General features: G+C 57.9%; 1 protein-coding gene across 6 annotated transcripts; it reads left to right on the plus strand.

Moving 5' to 3' along the window:
• Positions 1-321: 321 nt before the first annotated feature.
• ZMYM3 (zinc finger MYM-type containing 3) lies at positions 322-16145 on the plus strand. Of its 6 annotated transcripts, none has more exons than XM_027609051.1 (25): positions 322-349; positions 2178-2863; positions 3864-3907; positions 4231-4303; positions 4751-5045; positions 5273-5450; positions 5803-6021; positions 6316-6466; positions 6764-6879; positions 7052-7138; positions 7266-7416; positions 7676-7848; positions 7985-8150; positions 9028-9125; positions 9209-9371; positions 9619-9731; positions 9880-10054; positions 10239-10385; positions 10868-10971; positions 11293-11461; positions 11802-11953; positions 12366-12480; positions 13370-13624; positions 14440-14557; positions 14682-16145. In XM_027609051.1, exons 2-25 carry the CDS (start codon positions 2197-2199, stop codon positions 14872-14874), a joined length of 4122 nt encoding a protein of 1373 aa, XP_027464852.1. In that variant the 5' UTR covers positions 322-349; positions 2178-2196; the 3' UTR covers positions 14875-16145. The 6 variants fall into 6 exon arrangements, with proteins under 6 accessions (XP_027464852.1, XP_027464851.1, XP_027464853.1 ...); XM_027609050.1 differs by lacking the exon at positions 322-349 and adding an exon at positions 436-592; XM_027609052.2 differs by lacking the exon at positions 322-349 and adding an exon at positions 719-768.
• Positions 16146-16455: the final 310 nt, after the last annotated feature.

Consider the following 16455-nt stretch of genomic DNA (forward strand, 5'->3'; position numbering starts at 1 on the left):
TAACGCTGGTGCCCCCTCCCCCTCCCCCACTTCTCAAGCTTCAACCTCAGCCACACCCACATGCTAAGGACCGTCCGGGAGCGGGGTTGGGGTGGGGGTGGGGGGTTGGGAGGGGGCGTGTGTGCGCGCGCGTGCGTGCTCGTGCATCCGAGAGGCAGAGACAGAGACAGAGACTGAGACAAAAAGAGACCGGCAGAGAGAAAGAGAGAGAGAGAGAATGCGCGCCAGAGAGAGAGAGAGAGGGAGGGAGAAGGAAGAAAGAGACAAGGACAGAAAAAGGGAGGGAGGGAGGGAGGGAAGGAGTGAGAGACACAGGGAGAGAAAGGAGGAAACAGAGCTATCGGCCTCGGTGAGGAAAACTACTGAAGAAAGAACGCAGGGAGCTCCTGCAGGAAGACTCAGGGAGAAGATCCCAGAACTTACCCTAAGACCGTTGAGGGAGTGGGGGAGTGTCTTTGCAGGGCCTGGTTTTGGGGTCATCAGGCAGTAACGGTTACTGCATAGGCGTTGTCACTGAGCCAAAGCCATTGAACCCGCCTTGGGTGGCTGGAGACCAAGCTTAAGACACCCCACAACTATGACATTCAGAATGGTGAGGGGAGCCTAGGGCTGCAGACAAGGGAAGGAGGGGCACGTGAGGGCTGGGTCCCTGCCTCCCCCACCCCCTCCGCTGTCACTCATTACCCCAACAGTCGCCCAGGGGGCGGGCCCCGGAGAGGTGGGGTTGGGGGGAGGGTAATCTTGGCAGGCGCCTGCTGCATGGCGTAGGTAGGGACTGTTGAGGGGGGGCGGACGCTGGGGGGTTGAACACGAGTGGGAAGCGAAGAGAGACACGGGGAGGGGGAGGGGACCGGGAACCATTTGAATGAGAGGAGGGGATCACGGGTAGAGTGGGCTCCAGGAGGTAGGGCGGGCACGGGTGTGACGGGGGGGGGTGGGTGGGAAGGGGGAGAAGACTCTTGGGCCAGGTAAGAGAAGCAGGTGCGTAGATCTATTTTTTGTGGGTTTGGTGTACTCGGCCATTCTGTGGAGAGGGGGTGCCGCCTTTCCCGAGGGCGGGCTTCAAAGCTCCAGAGGCTATCTTTTCCTCCTCAACTAACGGGGCCCCGGGCGGGGGCTCAAGCTCCATCCCCAACGACTACGCTCCACTCCGCAATTTCCAGGCGGCCACTGGGCTGGGAGTCTCGCGCCGGGGGCCGGCGCTGTCTCGCGAGCCCCCTCCACGAGCCAGCCAATGGGGTTGGTTGCTGGCGCCGCCCGCCCGCCTGGTGCAGAGCGCTGGGCGCTGTGAGCGGCGCTGCCATTTAAAGGGGCCGCGACCCCTGTCCCGGCTGCTAGGGAGGGAGGTGGAGAAGGAGCGCGGGGCCGTCGCTGTCTGCAGTTCTAGGCTTGTAGCCGTTACACTAACCCTGCCGCAGGTAGGGGTCGGGCCTGATCAAGCCGAACCGAACCTGCAGGCGGGATCTCGCAGTAGCCAGGAAGGGGGGGGTCTAAGGAGAGATCGTAGCTCCAAAATGTCTTCCTGTAAATGCCTGAGGTGGGGGGTGGGCAACAGGAGGAGGACGACTAGGGGAGCAATAGGAAGGGGGGACGGGGCTGAGGAAGTGGGCGACCCTGAAAGGTAACTGGGGGGAGGGGTTAGGAAGGGTAGTTTGTGGGGGCGAAGGAAGGGCTGAGGGAGGACCTTGCAACGCGGGGAGGGGGGGGGTGGGGCCAGACAGGGTGGGTAAAGACTGGGGAGCTGGGGGGCTCCAGGAGAGAGGGGAGGGGATAGGAACTGAGACCGCGGGGGTGGGAAAGGCTCTTGGTGGCAACGGCCCTAGGAGACTCTGAGGGGGCGTTCAGCCCGAGTTGGGGGGGGTGAAAGGTAAGGGGGGAGGGGAACTGGGAGTTGCAGTGGGGTGGCGGGGGCAGGCGGGAGGGTGGAACGACGGACTGCCTGGCGAGTGTGGGCACAGGGCCAGGGCGGGGAACGCCTCTCCCCACAGGGGGCGCTGTACGGGGGGGGGGGGGGAAGTGGTCATTCGGACCAAAGCCGGTGGAAATGCTTGTCGGTTGTGGTGGGGGCTGTTCAGGAGAAATCCAAGTGGATGATGGGGTGTGTCCCAGAACCTATATAAGAAGGAATTCTGGCGAAGACCACCTCTTCTGCCCCCTCTTCTACCCCTAATCTACAGCCCATATCCAGTCATCCTCATGGACCCCAGTGATTTCCCCAGTCCGTTTGACCCATTGACCCTGCCAGAGAAGCCCCTGGCTGGAGACCTTCCAGTAGACATGGAATTTGGAGAGGACCTACTGGAATCCCAGACTGCCCCAACTCGAGGATGGGCACCCCCTGGCCCTTCTCCATCCTCAGGAGCCCTGGACCTGCTTGATACCCCTGCTGGCCTGGAAAAAGACCCTGGAGTCCTGGATGGAGCCACTGAGCTGCTGGGGCTGGGGGGGCTGCTCTATAAAGCCCCCTCCCCCCCAGAGGTGGACCATGGTCCTGAGGGGACCCTTGCATGGGATGCAGGAGATCAGACCCTAGAGCCTGGACCAGGGGGCCAGACCCCTGAGGTGGTACCACCTGAGCCAGGGGCTGGGGCAAATCCCTCTTCACCGGAGGGGCTACTAGAGCCGTTGGCTCCAGATTCGCCGATAACACTGCAGTCCCCCCATATTGAAGAGGAGGAGACCACCAACATAGCTACAGGGAGAAGGGGCTCCCCTGGGCAGGAGGAGGAGCTTCCCCAAGGGCAGCCACAGAGCCCAAATGGTCCCCCCAGCCCTTCAGTGGGAGAGACTCTGGGGGATGGAATCAACAGTTCTCAGACCAAACCTGGGGGCCCTAGCCCTCCTGCACACCCTTCCTTGCCAGGTAGGTTGCCTAATCAGCTGGAGAGTCCAGGATGGCGAGAGGGTAGGGGTAAGGAGGGGTGGTTGTGTGTTTGGGGAAGACGTAGGGGAGGAGGAGGGGGTTGGTGGAGAGATGAGAGTAGGGAGGTATAGAGAAGGAGTTGGGAGTTTGGAAGGGAGGAGTTGGGGGGTGTGGCAAAGATGAAGGAAAGTAGGGGTAGGGAGGCAGCTCAGTGGCTGTGGGAGAGGAATAGGGGTGAGGTTTCAGGGGGTGGGTTGGGAAGAGTGGATTTGTTGGGGGAGGTTCCCTTTTTCTTACCCCAGTGGGCTGTTGGTGCCCGGGTCCTTCCTTCAGAATTTGGAGAGGATGCCGGGCTTCTTGGTGCTAAGATGTTTCCAGCTATTTTGTTCCAGAAGAGAGTGGGGTCTCTGGGTTGGATGAATGATAACTGGGTCCTGGAGCCGCCAACAGCATAGTGATTTCGGGGGCATGGTAGAAATGCAGGGCCTGGAATTGTGTCTCTGATAGGGGAGGGACAACCTGGGCCTGAGAGGCTCTCCTTTCTCCCCTGTTCTGCCTCTCCCAGCTTGTGCCCAGGGTCTTGGGGCTTATATAACCACCTGAGTCCAGGGGAACCTATCCACATGTTAATGCTTCCTTTTCCCCTTGCTACCTTTGGGTGGTTGCGTTTGGTTTGGTTAGTGAACTCTTAAGTCCTCTGATGAAAGGCGTGTGTTACCTGCATTTCCTTAACTCCCAACGATTGGGCCAGAAGCTGGTGGGAAGGCTAGGGTTTTGTTTGTTTGTTTGTTTGTTTGTTTGTTTTTAATGGAGAATAGCTGGCCCCCTTAGTGCAGAGCTCGAGGTAACCCTGCCAGGGGCCCCAAGAAGCCACAGGCACTTGAGTTTTCCCTTTCAGTTTTGAGTAAGTCCTTCCCCAGGAATGGAGGCGGAGGTTGGGCCAGGGAGGGGGCGGTGAGGGCAAGCGCAAGATTTAGGCTGTTTTATGCTTCCTTTGCAGGAGATGGCCTGACTGGGAAGGCGAGTGAGAAGCCGCCTGAGAGGGTGAGGGGGGAGGGGATTGGAAGGAGTCTGGTTCCCCCTATAGCTCTGGGAAGGACGGACCCTTCATTTTCCCTCCCAGATGTTGTTCTGTGGAGGGTGTGTGTGAGGAGAGTTAGGAGGAGGGAGGGAGCTCTTGTGTCTCCTGCTTCTTAAGGAGAAAGTCCAGCCCCCTTTTTTTCCCTCCTCCTAAGGGCTGGGCCAAGGGTCCCTACTCTCCCTTCCCCCTCCTGTCTCTGTACTCCCCCCCCACACACCCTGCACTAGTGCGGCAGGCCCTTTAGCCTGCCCCTGGTGTCAGCTTTCCTCCCTTCCCTGTTTCCAAGGTACAGAAGAGAAGCGAGCGCGTTAGAAGAGTAGAGCCTCCCAAACCTGAGGTTGTGGATTCCACTGAGAGCAGTGAGTAGGACTTGAGGAAGTGTGACCGAGTGGGATGTGGCGGGCCACGGATCAACCGGCTCCCGCAGAGCTGCGCCCCGCAGAGTGTGAAGTGCCTATCTCTGCTGTGGGTTGGCATGGGAACCAGGGGCAGTGGGGGAAATGGAAAACAACAGCAGTGAGAAAGGAGTTTCCTGTTTCAGCTGTGCCATCCCTGTCCTGAGTCTTCTCACTTGGAGCCCTCCCTAGGAGATTATGGAGTGACTAAGGGGGAGTGACACCAGGGGCTTAAGATACCAGTGTACTGGGGGTGGGGGTGGAAAGGCAGGAACCAGGGGGAAGGGTTCCCCCCTCCCCCCCGGGGGGGGAATCCAGTATCTGCTGAGCTCCCTGTGCCGTCAGAGGATGGCTGGAGACTAGGTCCGGTCCAGTAGCCTCTGCTCACTGCCCCTCTCCCCACGTCCTCAGTTCCAGTGTCAGATGAGGATTCTGATGCCATGGTAGATGACCCCAATGATGAGGACTTTGTGCCATTCCGGCCCCGGCGGTCCCCTCGCATGTCCCTCCGCTCGAGCGTGGCCCAAAGGGCCGGGCGCTCTGCAGTCGGCGCCAAGATGACCTGTGCGCATTGCCGGACGCCACTGCAGAAGGGGCAGACTGCCTACCAGCGCAAGGGGCTGCCCCAGCTCTTCTGCTCTTCGTCCTGTCTCACCACTTTCTCTAAGAAGCCTTCGGGCAAAAAGACCTGTACCTTCTGCAAGAAGTACGTGAAGGTTCCCCAGGTGCGGGGAGGGCAGGGAGCAGGCCCGGGAATAATGGCTGAGACAGGGACTATGTTGGCAAGAACGTAGCTGAGCGGGCCTGGCAGCGAGGCAGGTGAGGGAGGGGGCCCGTGGTCATTGGTCCCCGAGGAGAGGGGGTGGGAGCTGGCGAAAGGAGAGGGTAGTGCCGGGTGAATATCCAAACCCGTCCCCCCCCACCCCCCTCCAGGGAGATCTGGAACACCAAGGACTCGGTTGTGGCCCAGACTGGTTCAGGAGGCTCCTTCCATGAGTTCTGCACGTCCGTCTGTCTCTCCCTGTACGAGGCCCAGCAGCAGCGCCCAATCCCCCAGTCCGGGGATCCCGCCGATGCCACTCGCTGCAGCATATGCCAGAAGACCGGAGAGGTGAGGAAGCTCGATGGGGGCCAGATTTGCAGAGCCTGGCCAGCCCGGAGCTGCCCCTGCGCTCCTGGGGCTGCAGGGGCCAGGCCCTGTGGAAGAGGGGAGTGGGGAAGGAGAGGCAGCCATCGTGAGGGAGCGTATTCAAGGATAGAGCTTCTCCAGGATGTACGCAGCCGGCCTTCCTTGCCTCCCGGGACCTCACCATCAAGTCGGCAGCCCGATGTGCAGGTTGGGGGGTCCCCGGGCCCACTGTCCGCTGTGAAGGTCTAGGGTGAGGCGGGGCGGGCTGTCCTTGCTCCGGGGTGGGTGGTGGTGCCCAGGCCCTGGCTCAGGGTGTGCGTGTGTGTCACGGCAGGTCCTGCACGAGGTCAGCAACGGCAGCGTGGTGCACCGGCTCTGCAGTGATTCGTGCTTCTCCAAATTCCGGGCCAACAAGGGACTGAAAACCAACTGTTGTGACCAGTGCGGGGCTTACATCTACACCAAGACCGGGAGCCCCGGCCCTGAGCTCCTCTTCCACGAGGGCCAACAAAAGCGGTTCTGCAACACAACCTGCTTGGGGGCGTACAAGAAGGTGGGGCCGAGGGAGTAGTGCATTAGAGGGCTGTGGAAGGGGGTTGCGGTTCCTGGGTGACGAATAAAGGTGCCTGACGGGGTCGAGGGTTGGGAGGAATAAAGCGAATAAAGGGGGTTTCAATTGTATCTGTTATGTTTTATTTTTGAAGCTGGCTGGCGGATACACAGGTCTTTGTTATATCATCATCTATACTTTTTTTGTATGCCTGAAACCTTTCATGTTTTAAAAAATTTAACAAATAAAAATGAAGGGACAAATCCAGCCTCAGCCTCTCCTTCCCCATCCTCACAGAAAAACACACGTGTGTACCCCTGTGTCTGGTGCAAGACCCTGTGTAAGAACTTTGAGATGCTATCACATGTGGATCGTAATGGCAAGACCAGCTTGTTCTGTTCCCTGTGCTGTACCACCTCTTACAAAGTGAAGCAGGCAGGGCTCACTGGTAGGTGCAAAGCCCTCTTCTCTGAGACCCCTGCTGGCCTTCCTTCTACCTCCCGTACTCCCCTCTTCTAAAGTAATCCCTGCCGCCCGACCTCAGCCCCGGCTACATCTTTCCATCTTCCCATGGGTTTCCTGTTCCGTCTCTGCACTGCCTTACACCTTCTCTGTGCTCTCTCTCTCTCTCTCTCTCTCTCTTTCTTTCTCTCTCTTTCTCTCTCTGTCTCTCTCGGTCTCTCTCGGTCTCTCTCGGTCTCTCTCGGTCTCTTTCTCTCTCTCTCCCTTTCTCTCTGTGCCCCAGGCCCTCCCCGACCCTGCAGCTTCTGCCGCCGCAGCCTCTCTGACCCCTGTTACTACAACAAGGTTGATCGCACAGTCTACCAATTCTGCAGCCCCAGCTGCTGGACCAAGTTCCAGGTACTCCAAACCCTGGACCAGGGATTAAAGAAGGGTGTGGTGACAGAGAGAGGGTACGAGAGTTGGGGTAGGTAGGCCCCGGGCCCCCGAGCCAAGAACGAGCCCGACTCCCCCCAGCCCCCCACCACTGCCGCCGCCACGCACCTCCCTTACTTGTGTTCCTTCCCTTCAGCGCACAAGCCCTGAGGGGGGCATTCACCTGAGCTGTCACTACTGCCACAGCCTCTTCAGTGGCAAGCCTGAGGTCTTGGACTGGCAGGTAAGACCCCCGCGCCCCACCGCCGCCCTGCCACAGGACCCCGGCCGGCCGGATGGCCGCCTCAAGGGCTCCGGCCACGGCCGGATGTCACAGCTCTGTCCTCCCCCACCCTGTGCCCTCATCTCAGGACCAGGTGTTCCAGTTCTGCTGCCGGGACTGCTGTGAGGACTTCAAGCGGCTTCGCGGGGTGGTGTCCCAGTGTGAGCACTGCCGGCAAGAGAAGCTCCTGCACGAGAAACTTCGATTCAGCGGGGTGGAGAAGAGCTTCTGCAGCGAAGGTGAGGAGGCGGCGACGGGGCAGGAGGCCCTGTACCTCGCAGCCCCTGAGGGGCTGGCAGGGAAGGGAGGAGGGCTCGCAGTGGGGCCTGCGGGCCGAGGGCCTCCGGCTCCTCCCTTCCGTGCATCCGTGCATCCCAAGGCTTCAGGCCCCAGAGGCTGTTGGGGCTTTTACTCGGACCCCCTTGGAAAGGTCGGCTCTTGCCACCCCCCGTGGCCATGTCTGTGTCCCTGGACTCTTCCCTCTTGCCCTCTCCCCAGGCTGTGTGCTGCTCTACAAACAGGACTTCACCAAGAAGCTGGGGTTGTGCTGTATCACTTGTACGTACTGCTCCCAGACCTGCCAGCGTGGGGTCACCGAGCAGCTGGACGGCAGCACCTGGGACTTCTGCAGCGAGGACTGCAAGAGCAAGTACCTGCTGTGGTACTGCAAGGTGAGGGGCGCAGCGCATCCGGGAGGGGGAGGGGAGGCAGCACAGAGGGCTTCTCCCGGGGGCGGGGGGGCCGGGGGGCAAAGGGCCCAGCACGTTTGTAGGGAGGCGGGGCTGACCATCCTGTCGACACCCTCAGGCTGCCCGGTGCCACGCCTGTAAGCGCCAGGGGAAGCTGCTGGAGACCATCCACTGGCGCGGGCAGATCCGTCATTTCTGCAACCAGCAGTGTCTATTGCGCTTTTATAGCCAGCAGAACCAACCCAACCTGGATACCCAGAGTGGGCCTGAGAGCCTCCTGAACAGTGAGTCCCGGGCTGGGGGTGGGGGTGGGGGTGGCTACTCCGGTAGAACCGGCCCAGACTCTTCTCTCCCTGGGCCCAGCCCCTCTCTTCTCCCGCTCTGGCTTTCACCTCATCCTTGGCCAGAGCCCCTGGTGCCGTGTTCCCTTGCAGCCTCTGGACCGTGTGGGTACTAGGGGGAGCCTTGTTTAAAGGTTCTGAGAGTTTGAGTCTCCTGCGTCTGTATCGAGGACGTGTTTTTAGGGAATAGGCACCAACCCAGGTGGGATGGGGCCTATGGGGGCTGTGGTTAGCGTTCTTTTCTTTTTTTTTAATTTATTAGTTTATTTATTTGATTGAGAGAGAACGCACACGAGCAGAGGTGAGGGACAAAGGGAGAGGGAGAAGCAGACGCCCCACTGAGCTGGGAGCCCGATGTGGGACTCGATCCCAGGCCCCTGGGAGACCACGACCCGAGCTAAAGCAGATGCTTAACTGACTGAGCCACCCAGGTGCCCCTGTGTTTAGTTTTCTGAGAGACGGAAGTGTCAGCATAAGCCCTACCTTTAGTGAGACTGAAGACTATTGTTTCTAGAATGTTATCTTAGCCCCTCCACTGCTTCAGGGGGTCCCAGGCTTCTGAGGGCCATCTGCACGGAAGGTCTCAAAATGTGGGTTCCCCAAGAATTTCTGATCTTCTTGGCAGCCAGGAGCAAAGAATCTTCTTGGCCCCTGTCACTGGGGCCTAGAGAAGACTAGATCTGGGGTGGCGAGGAGGGGAGAGTCTAGGTATCCCATTTGCATTTAGCGCACCTCTTAACGGAGCTCTCCTGGGACGGGGACGAGGAAAATGGAAGAGCAGGTTCCTCAGATGAGAGCATTCACTTGTTTTGATCTCTAGGTCAGTCTCCTGAGTCAAAGCCCCAGACACCGTCTCAAACCAAAGTGGAGAACAGCAATACAGTGAAGACCCCAGAGGAAAATGGGAATCTGGGCAAGGTCAGGGCTGAAGCTGAGGGGGTGGATGGCCTCAGAAGGGGGTCTGGTAAGTTGGCGGCCTTAACGTTCCTTCGTCTCTGCAGATCCCTGCAAAGACCCGATCGGCTCCCACCGCTTCCACCCCGCCTCCACCCCCACCGCCCCCAGCAACACCCCGCAAAAACAAAGCTGCCATGTGTAAACCACTGATGCAGAATCGGGGGGTCTCCTGTAAGGTGGAGATGAAGTCCAAAGGGAGCCAAACAGGTGAGCCAGGGTACCTAGACATCCCAGCCCTGTGCTTGGGAGCTGGACCAGGGGTTTTTTTAGGCGGCAGAGGTATCATGCATCTGGTGGTTCTGGAACCATAGAGTTGTCTCTCAGCCTTTGGTGCAAGGGCAGGTTTGTGACACTGAGCGTGCGTTAGAGCCTTCGGTGGTGACGAGCGAGTGGCCCCGGGCTGGATGTGACCGATCTAGCGGGGGCTCTGAGAAGACCCCTTTCTCGTTGGCAGAAGAGTGGAAGCCACAGGTGATCGTGCTGCCCATCCCAGTGCCCATCTTTGTGCCAGTGCCTATGCATCTGTACTGCCAGAAAGTTCCGGTGCCTTTCTCCATGCCCATCCCGGTGAGTTTCCCAGCCCTTCCTGCCGCAGTCTCCTCTACCCTCTCAGGACTGAGACACCCCCCCCCCGCCCCCCCACCTCCCTCTCACCAGCCGTCCCTCTTCCTCGCTGCTGCGCTTCTTGGTGTCTAGCTGGGATTTGTGCCTCCAGGTGCCTGTGCCCATGTTCCTGCCCACCACCTTGGAGAGCACAGACAAGATTGTGGAGACCATTGAGGAGCTGAAGGTGAAGATCCCTTCCAACCCCTTGGAAGCCGACATCCTGGCTATGGCAGAAATGATTGCAGAGGCTGAGGAGTTAGACAAGGCCTCATCTGACCTTTGTGGTATGCCATGGACAGCGGTGTTGAGGGACACAGGGTGCGACCTGTCTGTCTCGGCCTCAGGGGGCGGAGCGTGGTGACCTTGGTGCCTCAGCAGGACTGGGGAGTAGCTGGGGTCGGCCCCTGAGGGCCCGTGAGGGCGCTAGGCAGGAGCTGCAGTGACCAAGCCCCCTTCTCTGCCTCCCAGATCTTGTGAGCAACCAGAGTGCAGAGGGGCTTCTGGAAGACTGTGACCTGTTCGGGCCAGCAAGAGATGACGTCCTGGCCATGGCCGTCAAGATGGCCAATGTCCTGGATGAGCCCGGGCAAGATTTGGAGGCCGACTTCCCCAAGAGTGAGTAGGATGTGAAGCGTGTCCAGGGAGTACAGGAGCCATTGAGGAGCTGAAGGTGCCATCAGGGGAGGAGTGACCCTCGTGACCTAAGCATGACCCTAACCAGTGCTCCTTGTGACCCCATGACAGAAGGCTCACGCAGGGACCAGTGCCAGAGATACTGGGACAGGCATGCTATTTTACAGTTGTGTCTTGCTTGTTTTTCTAATCGTGGCAAAACACATGACCTGAGATTTACCATCTTACCCACGTTTAAGTACGCAGTTCCGTGGTGTTACGAACATTCGCATCGTTGTGAGTTTTGGTGTCTGTGTGCCTCTGAGTGTGTTCCTGGTATAGCTTTGCTGGTTCCTGTTGCGTACGGTGAAGCTGTGTGGGAGGCTCATCTCCGGGCAAGTGGGCAAGTAGGAGGCGAAGGGTGGGAGCACTACCAGGTTGAGATCTTAAAACCTTGATTTCTTCTTCCTTTCCACTCTTAACAGATCCTTTGGACATTAACCCCAGTGTAGACTTCCTCTTTGATTGCGGCCTGGTAGGACCCGAGGACGTGTCTGCTGAACAAGACCTTCCCCGCACCATGAGGAAGGTGAGGGCTGGGGTGCTGAATCCACAGCAGAGGGAGGGGGCCCAGAGAACTCGGGGAAGGCTCTCGTAGCCAAGCCAGCAGCCTTAGCGTGACGTCCCTTGCCCTCTTTTCTCTACCATTGTGAGTGCCGAGAAACAGCCAGATTTTTCTCTCCCCGGTTCACGAGCTCGTCAGGGCTGTTTCTGGGGCTCTGTGCTCTGGAAGCTTGCCGTGTTCTGATGTCAGTCCCCTCGTTCCGCGGTGGTCAACACTATCCCAACTAGCTTCCATGGTGCCCCTGGCCTTGCCCCAGCCACGCCTCTCCTTTCTCTCCCCCTCCAGGGTCAAAAGCGGCTGGTGCTTTCCGAGAGCTGTTCCCGGGACTCCATGAGCAGCCAGCCTAGCTGTACTGGGCTTAACTATTCGTACGGTGTCAATGCTTGGAAGTGCTGGGTGCAGTCAAAATACGCCAATGGAGAAACGAGCAAGGGGGATGAGCTGCGTTTTGGCCGTAAGTGGGGGGGGGCGGGGAGGAGGGTACCCTATAGGGAGGAGAGTGGGGAGAGGGAGAGGAGGAGGAAGGGGGCCGGGGCTGTGATCCGGCCGAGGACATGAGGGTGTCTAGGACTGATAAGGCTGTGGTCACCGAAGGGTGTCCTGTGAAGATGGGGAGGGGCTGCCTAGGTTTCATGGCTGAGGGCTTTTTTTTTTTTTTTTTTTTTGCTGCAATGGGTGGGTTTGTGTTGGAGCTGGATGCGACTGAGGGATGGAGGGATTAACGATGGACTGAAATGAAATTCTCCATGTGGAGCGTTCTTAATCCCATCCACCTCTACTGCATATCCCTGCAGCCAAACCGATGCGCATCAAAGAGGATATCCTGGCCTGCTCAGCCGCCGAACTCAACTATGGCCTGGCCCAGTTTGTGAGAGAAATCACTCGACCCAACGGGGAACGATACGAACCCGACAGTATCTACTATCTGTGTCTTGGCATCCAACAGGTACCCCTTGCACGCTGCCTCACTTGCCATCACCCTCGACAGAGCAGGCAGCGCCCCACCAGAAATGGTCCTGTCCCACTCCCTGTTCCTCACTCTGTCTCCTACCCTGAGCAGGTCTCCTTGGTGATCCTCAGACCCGTTCTAGGAAGGGAAGGATGGGTGGAGCTGGGTTCCTTGAGCGGTGGGGGGATGGTAAGTTCCCACTGGGAGAGGTGGGCTGTACATTCTGTGACGAGACCTCAAGAGTGGTGGGCATCCCTGGGGAAGAGCACCCTGGGTCACATAACCCAGCAGCCATTTCCCACTGCCTTCTCCTTACCAAGGTCGCCATGCCTGGGGCCTTCGGCATCGTGTCTTTCCTCTAGAACCTAGAGTCTAGCTTTTTAATGTGCGTTTGGTTTTCTTTCCTCAGTACCTGCTGGAAAATAACCGAATGGTGAACATCTTCACGGACCTTTACTATCTGACTTTTGTTCAAGAACTCAACAAGTCTCTGAGTACCTGGCAGCCCACGCTCCTCCCCAACAGTAAGGGACAGGGACTTAGCAAGCCCTCTGTCCTTTCCTCTAGTCTTTAAATATGCCGTTCCAAGAGTCCTGGGCTCTTTGGTCTGCCACTCTTCACAAAGGCTCAGAGGGCAGGAGTTATGGACCTGGGGCCTCAGGGTTCAGAGCTAGAGGAGCCAGGGCCCCCTGTCCTTGAACCTGACTTAGGTCTGACAAGCTGTCTCTGGGTCTGAGAAAGGTGGCGTGGGTTTAGTTGGTAAAAGTGGAAAGAAAAGAAGACATCGTGGGGCTCCCTGAGGTTTACATCTGCCTGCTTGTAACTTGAGGGTGGCGAGAGATGCTCCAAATGCAGGTGGAAACCATAAAAAAAATCCAGTTCAGGGCGCCTGGGTGGCTCAGTCAGTTAGGTGTCTGACTCTTTTTTTTTAAGATTTTATTTACTTATTAAAGGAGGGGGAGGGAGGGAGGGAGGGGAAGAGAATGGGGGGAGGGGCAGAGGGAGAGAGAGAGAGAGAGAGAGAACCAGATTCCCCGCTGAGCAGGGAGCCCACTGCGGGGCTCAATCCCAGGACCCTGGGATCATGACCCGATGCCTAACCGGCTGAGCCACCCAGGCGCACCCCTACCCCCTAGTGAATGACTCTTGACCTCAGCTCAGGTCTTATCTCAGGGTCGTGAGTTCAAGCCCCTCATTGAGCTCCACGCTGGGCGTGCAGTCTACTTAAAAAAAAAAAAAAACACTCAGTTCCACCATCTACTCTAGCAGAATATGAGGGTTTGATCTGCAGTGGCCACTTCCCTGAACGGGACGGCGTGGGAAATGCTTGTGAGCGGGATATCTGGGGTCAGAGGCGGTCGGGTGTGGGCGGGCGATCACCTCTGACTGGCCTCTCTCCCTTGACCGTTGCAGATACGGTGTTCTCCCGGGTGGAGGAAGAGCACCTCTGGGAGTGTAAGCAGCTGGGGGTCTACTCGCCCTTTGTCCTCCTCAACACCCTCATGTTCTTCAACACTAAGTTTTTTGGGCTACAGACAGCCGAGGAGCACATGCAGCTCTCCTTCACCAACGTGGTGCGGCAGTCCCGCAAGTGTACCACCCCTCGGGGCACCACCAAGGTGGTGAGCATCCGCTACTATGCCCCAGTCCGCCAGAGAAAAGGGCGAGGTACGAGGCTGCCCCCCCTCCTTTATCTTTCCCCCTCTCTGCTCGCCCCTTCGGCACCCCGCCATCACCGCCGGCTTGGCCCCCTCTCCTCTGCTTCCCTGCCCTTCCATTCCCGTGTTGGCAGAGCAGGTGCCAACAGCCAGCCCCGCGATCTGCTGGGCAGTGGCTTTTGCATCCATAGGAGGTCACTCGGCTGCCTGTGTCTGACTTTGCTCATTTCAAGGCAATTTCCTTTTCTTAGGTGGGGGCGGACAGGTAGGAAGCCGTTGGGTGTGTTTGGCTGTGCGGGAGAGTTGATGGCGTGGCTGAGAGGCTTTCCCTGGCTCTTTGCTATTGGGTGTGACGGAAGACACACCTTGGTTTCCACTCTGGCCCTGGAGTCCCGTCCCATCTGAGTGCAGTTCCCAAGGTCGCTGCTCTGGACCCGAGCCTCCCCCTGGACTCCTGTCCCCAGGGCCAGGACCATGGCTGTTTCTCTGTCCCAGAAGGCCAGCCCAGCCTTGCAGAGTCGGGCCTGTTTTGTGAGCATGTGTGCATCATTTCTGAGATTATTTCTTCAGGAAATCAATTTGGGGGAGATTATAAAGAGAGGCTTTGGCGGTGAGAACCAGGGAGGCCTGCAGAGTGACCCCCCCCACCACAACAGGACGTTTGCTTGGTGTGGGGAGACTGACCGACTCTTCTTCTGCCTTTATTTCTCTACGAGACTGTATTTGGCATCCCGAGGCCTTCTGTGCCCTGGACCGTGCGCTCTTGGAGGTGGTTCATCCCCACTGTGCTTTTTAATGACTCTGGGTCATTTGCCTCCTCCGCAGACACGGGGCCTGGGAAACGGAAGAGAGAAGACGAAGCCCCCATCTTAGAGCAGCGTGAGAACCGCATGAATCCCCTCCGCTGCCCAGTCAAGTTCTATGAATTCTATCTCTCCAAATGGTGAGTTGGAGGGTTTGCAGGAATGACATGAGCATGGAGACCCCAGGGGTCTACTTCGCCCTGGTACTGATCTCTGTCCTTCCCCCACCTCCCCACCCCCCCGCCCCACTCCCTACCATCGCAGTCCCGAAAGCCTCCGGACTCGCAACGATGTCTTCTACCTGCAACCTGAGCGGTCCTGCATCGCGGAGTCCCCTCTCTGGTATTCTGTCATCCCCATGGACCGTAGCATGTTGGAGAGTATGCTCAATCGCATTCTGGCCGTGCGTGAGATTTACGAGGAGCTGGGTCGTCCTGGGGAGGAAGACCTGGACTGAGCCCGTGTGCTGTCCGTGTCCATCTCTCACACCAATACCTGGCCTGGGGCCGCGTCCCGCAGGGCGCCTGGCCCGGGAACCAATGCTACTCATTCTGAAGGGCCCCGACTGCCCTCCTTCATCCCCTGCCTTCCCTAGGAACCCCTGGCTTTTTACCTTCTTCCATTACCACTTGACGACCCCAGGGTCCCAGTCCTCTCTCCGCAGGGGCTGGGCTCCCAGTGATGGGCAAAACCCAGCGAGGCCACTTTCTTTATGCTTCAGAGTAAACCCCTTCCCTTGGGGCCAGACTCTGGATGGAGTGTTCATAGCTCTGGTGATCCTGTTGGCTTTGGGTTTCCCGACCCATCCCGCATAGGTAAAGCTCCCTGTTCCTAGGTTCGGCCAAGGGAAAAAACCCAGCTGCCTTCTCTGCCCTGCACCCACTCCCTTCTCTACCCTTCCCCGGTATCATGCTAAAGGGTCTTATACGAAAGATCTGAAAGTAATGAGGGGACCATCTACCTACAACACGGAACTTAGATGCTCCTCCCCTCCCATGAAATAACTGGTGGTTGGAACCCCCTCGCCACTCACTGTATTTCCCCTCCCCGTCCCTGCAAGCACCGACCCCTGGTGCTGCACGTTTAAAAACTCCCAAACGCTTTCTTTCCCTCAAAAGGCAGAGAATGACTCTAAGTATGGGGAGCTGACTCCTGTCCCCTTGGTTTACGTGTTTGTTTCTCTCTGCCATCTTAGGTTGGCGTGAGCCATGGTGTCAACATGCTTAGCCCCCTTCTGTAACTGCCTCCCTTTAGTTCAATGGACAGAGTTTCCCAAGGCAAAAAAACTACCTTCTGACTTGGACTGGGGCTGGGTTCCCCACTCTTGTTCTTCCCCCATCATAAGAGCTAGGCCAAGCCTGTGGGGGCCCTGGGTCGTGCAGGATGGGCTCTGTGGTCAAAGGATAGGTGAGGAGCTGTGGGCAGGGGTCCCGCCCCCGCTGCCGACATCTCTCTTCCCCATCTTGCTTTTGTAGTTCCAGAAAACTATTAGTGTCCAGCAAAGGGGGTTACCCAGTTCTTTCCCTGTTGGCTTTGCTGTTCCCCAGCCTCCTTTTTGTGTTTTTATAACTGTCACCAGTTTAGCCACTGTTTAAATTGTATATATTGTTCTGAGGCGCCTGGCCTGTCCCTTCAGTGAGCCATGCCCACCCTTGTGTTGTAGTGAGAAGCTGTTGTCACGACTAACCTTCTGTCTCTGGAATTGTTTGTTTCAAATAAAGAATTAAAATTGTCTTTTGCCTTCTCTGGGGGAAGGAGAGCGGTGTCTGGAGCGGTGAGGGTTATAGAGGACTGATGCCGGGCTCTCAAGGGGTAAAGCTCTCAAGGGGTAAAGAAGTGGGCTGTCCCGCCCCGGGCTAAAGATCATCTTTACCCGCCTCACTGAAGGAATCCACTAGGAAGACGGTCCTCTTTGTACCAGGTTTCCAAATACTTAAGGGGGGGAAAATCAATTCAAACAGCTATCTGTTAAGGACCTACTATGTTAAGGACGTCAGATTACATGCCTCAGAGAAGAGAAAGATTAATTAGACCCGGC

The sequence above is a fragment of the Zalophus californianus genome, chromosome X, assembly GCF_009762305.2.
Source record: "Zalophus californianus isolate mZalCal1 chromosome X, mZalCal1.pri.v2, whole genome shotgun sequence".
NCBI lineage: Eukaryota > Metazoa > Chordata > Mammalia > Carnivora > Otariidae > Zalophus > Zalophus californianus.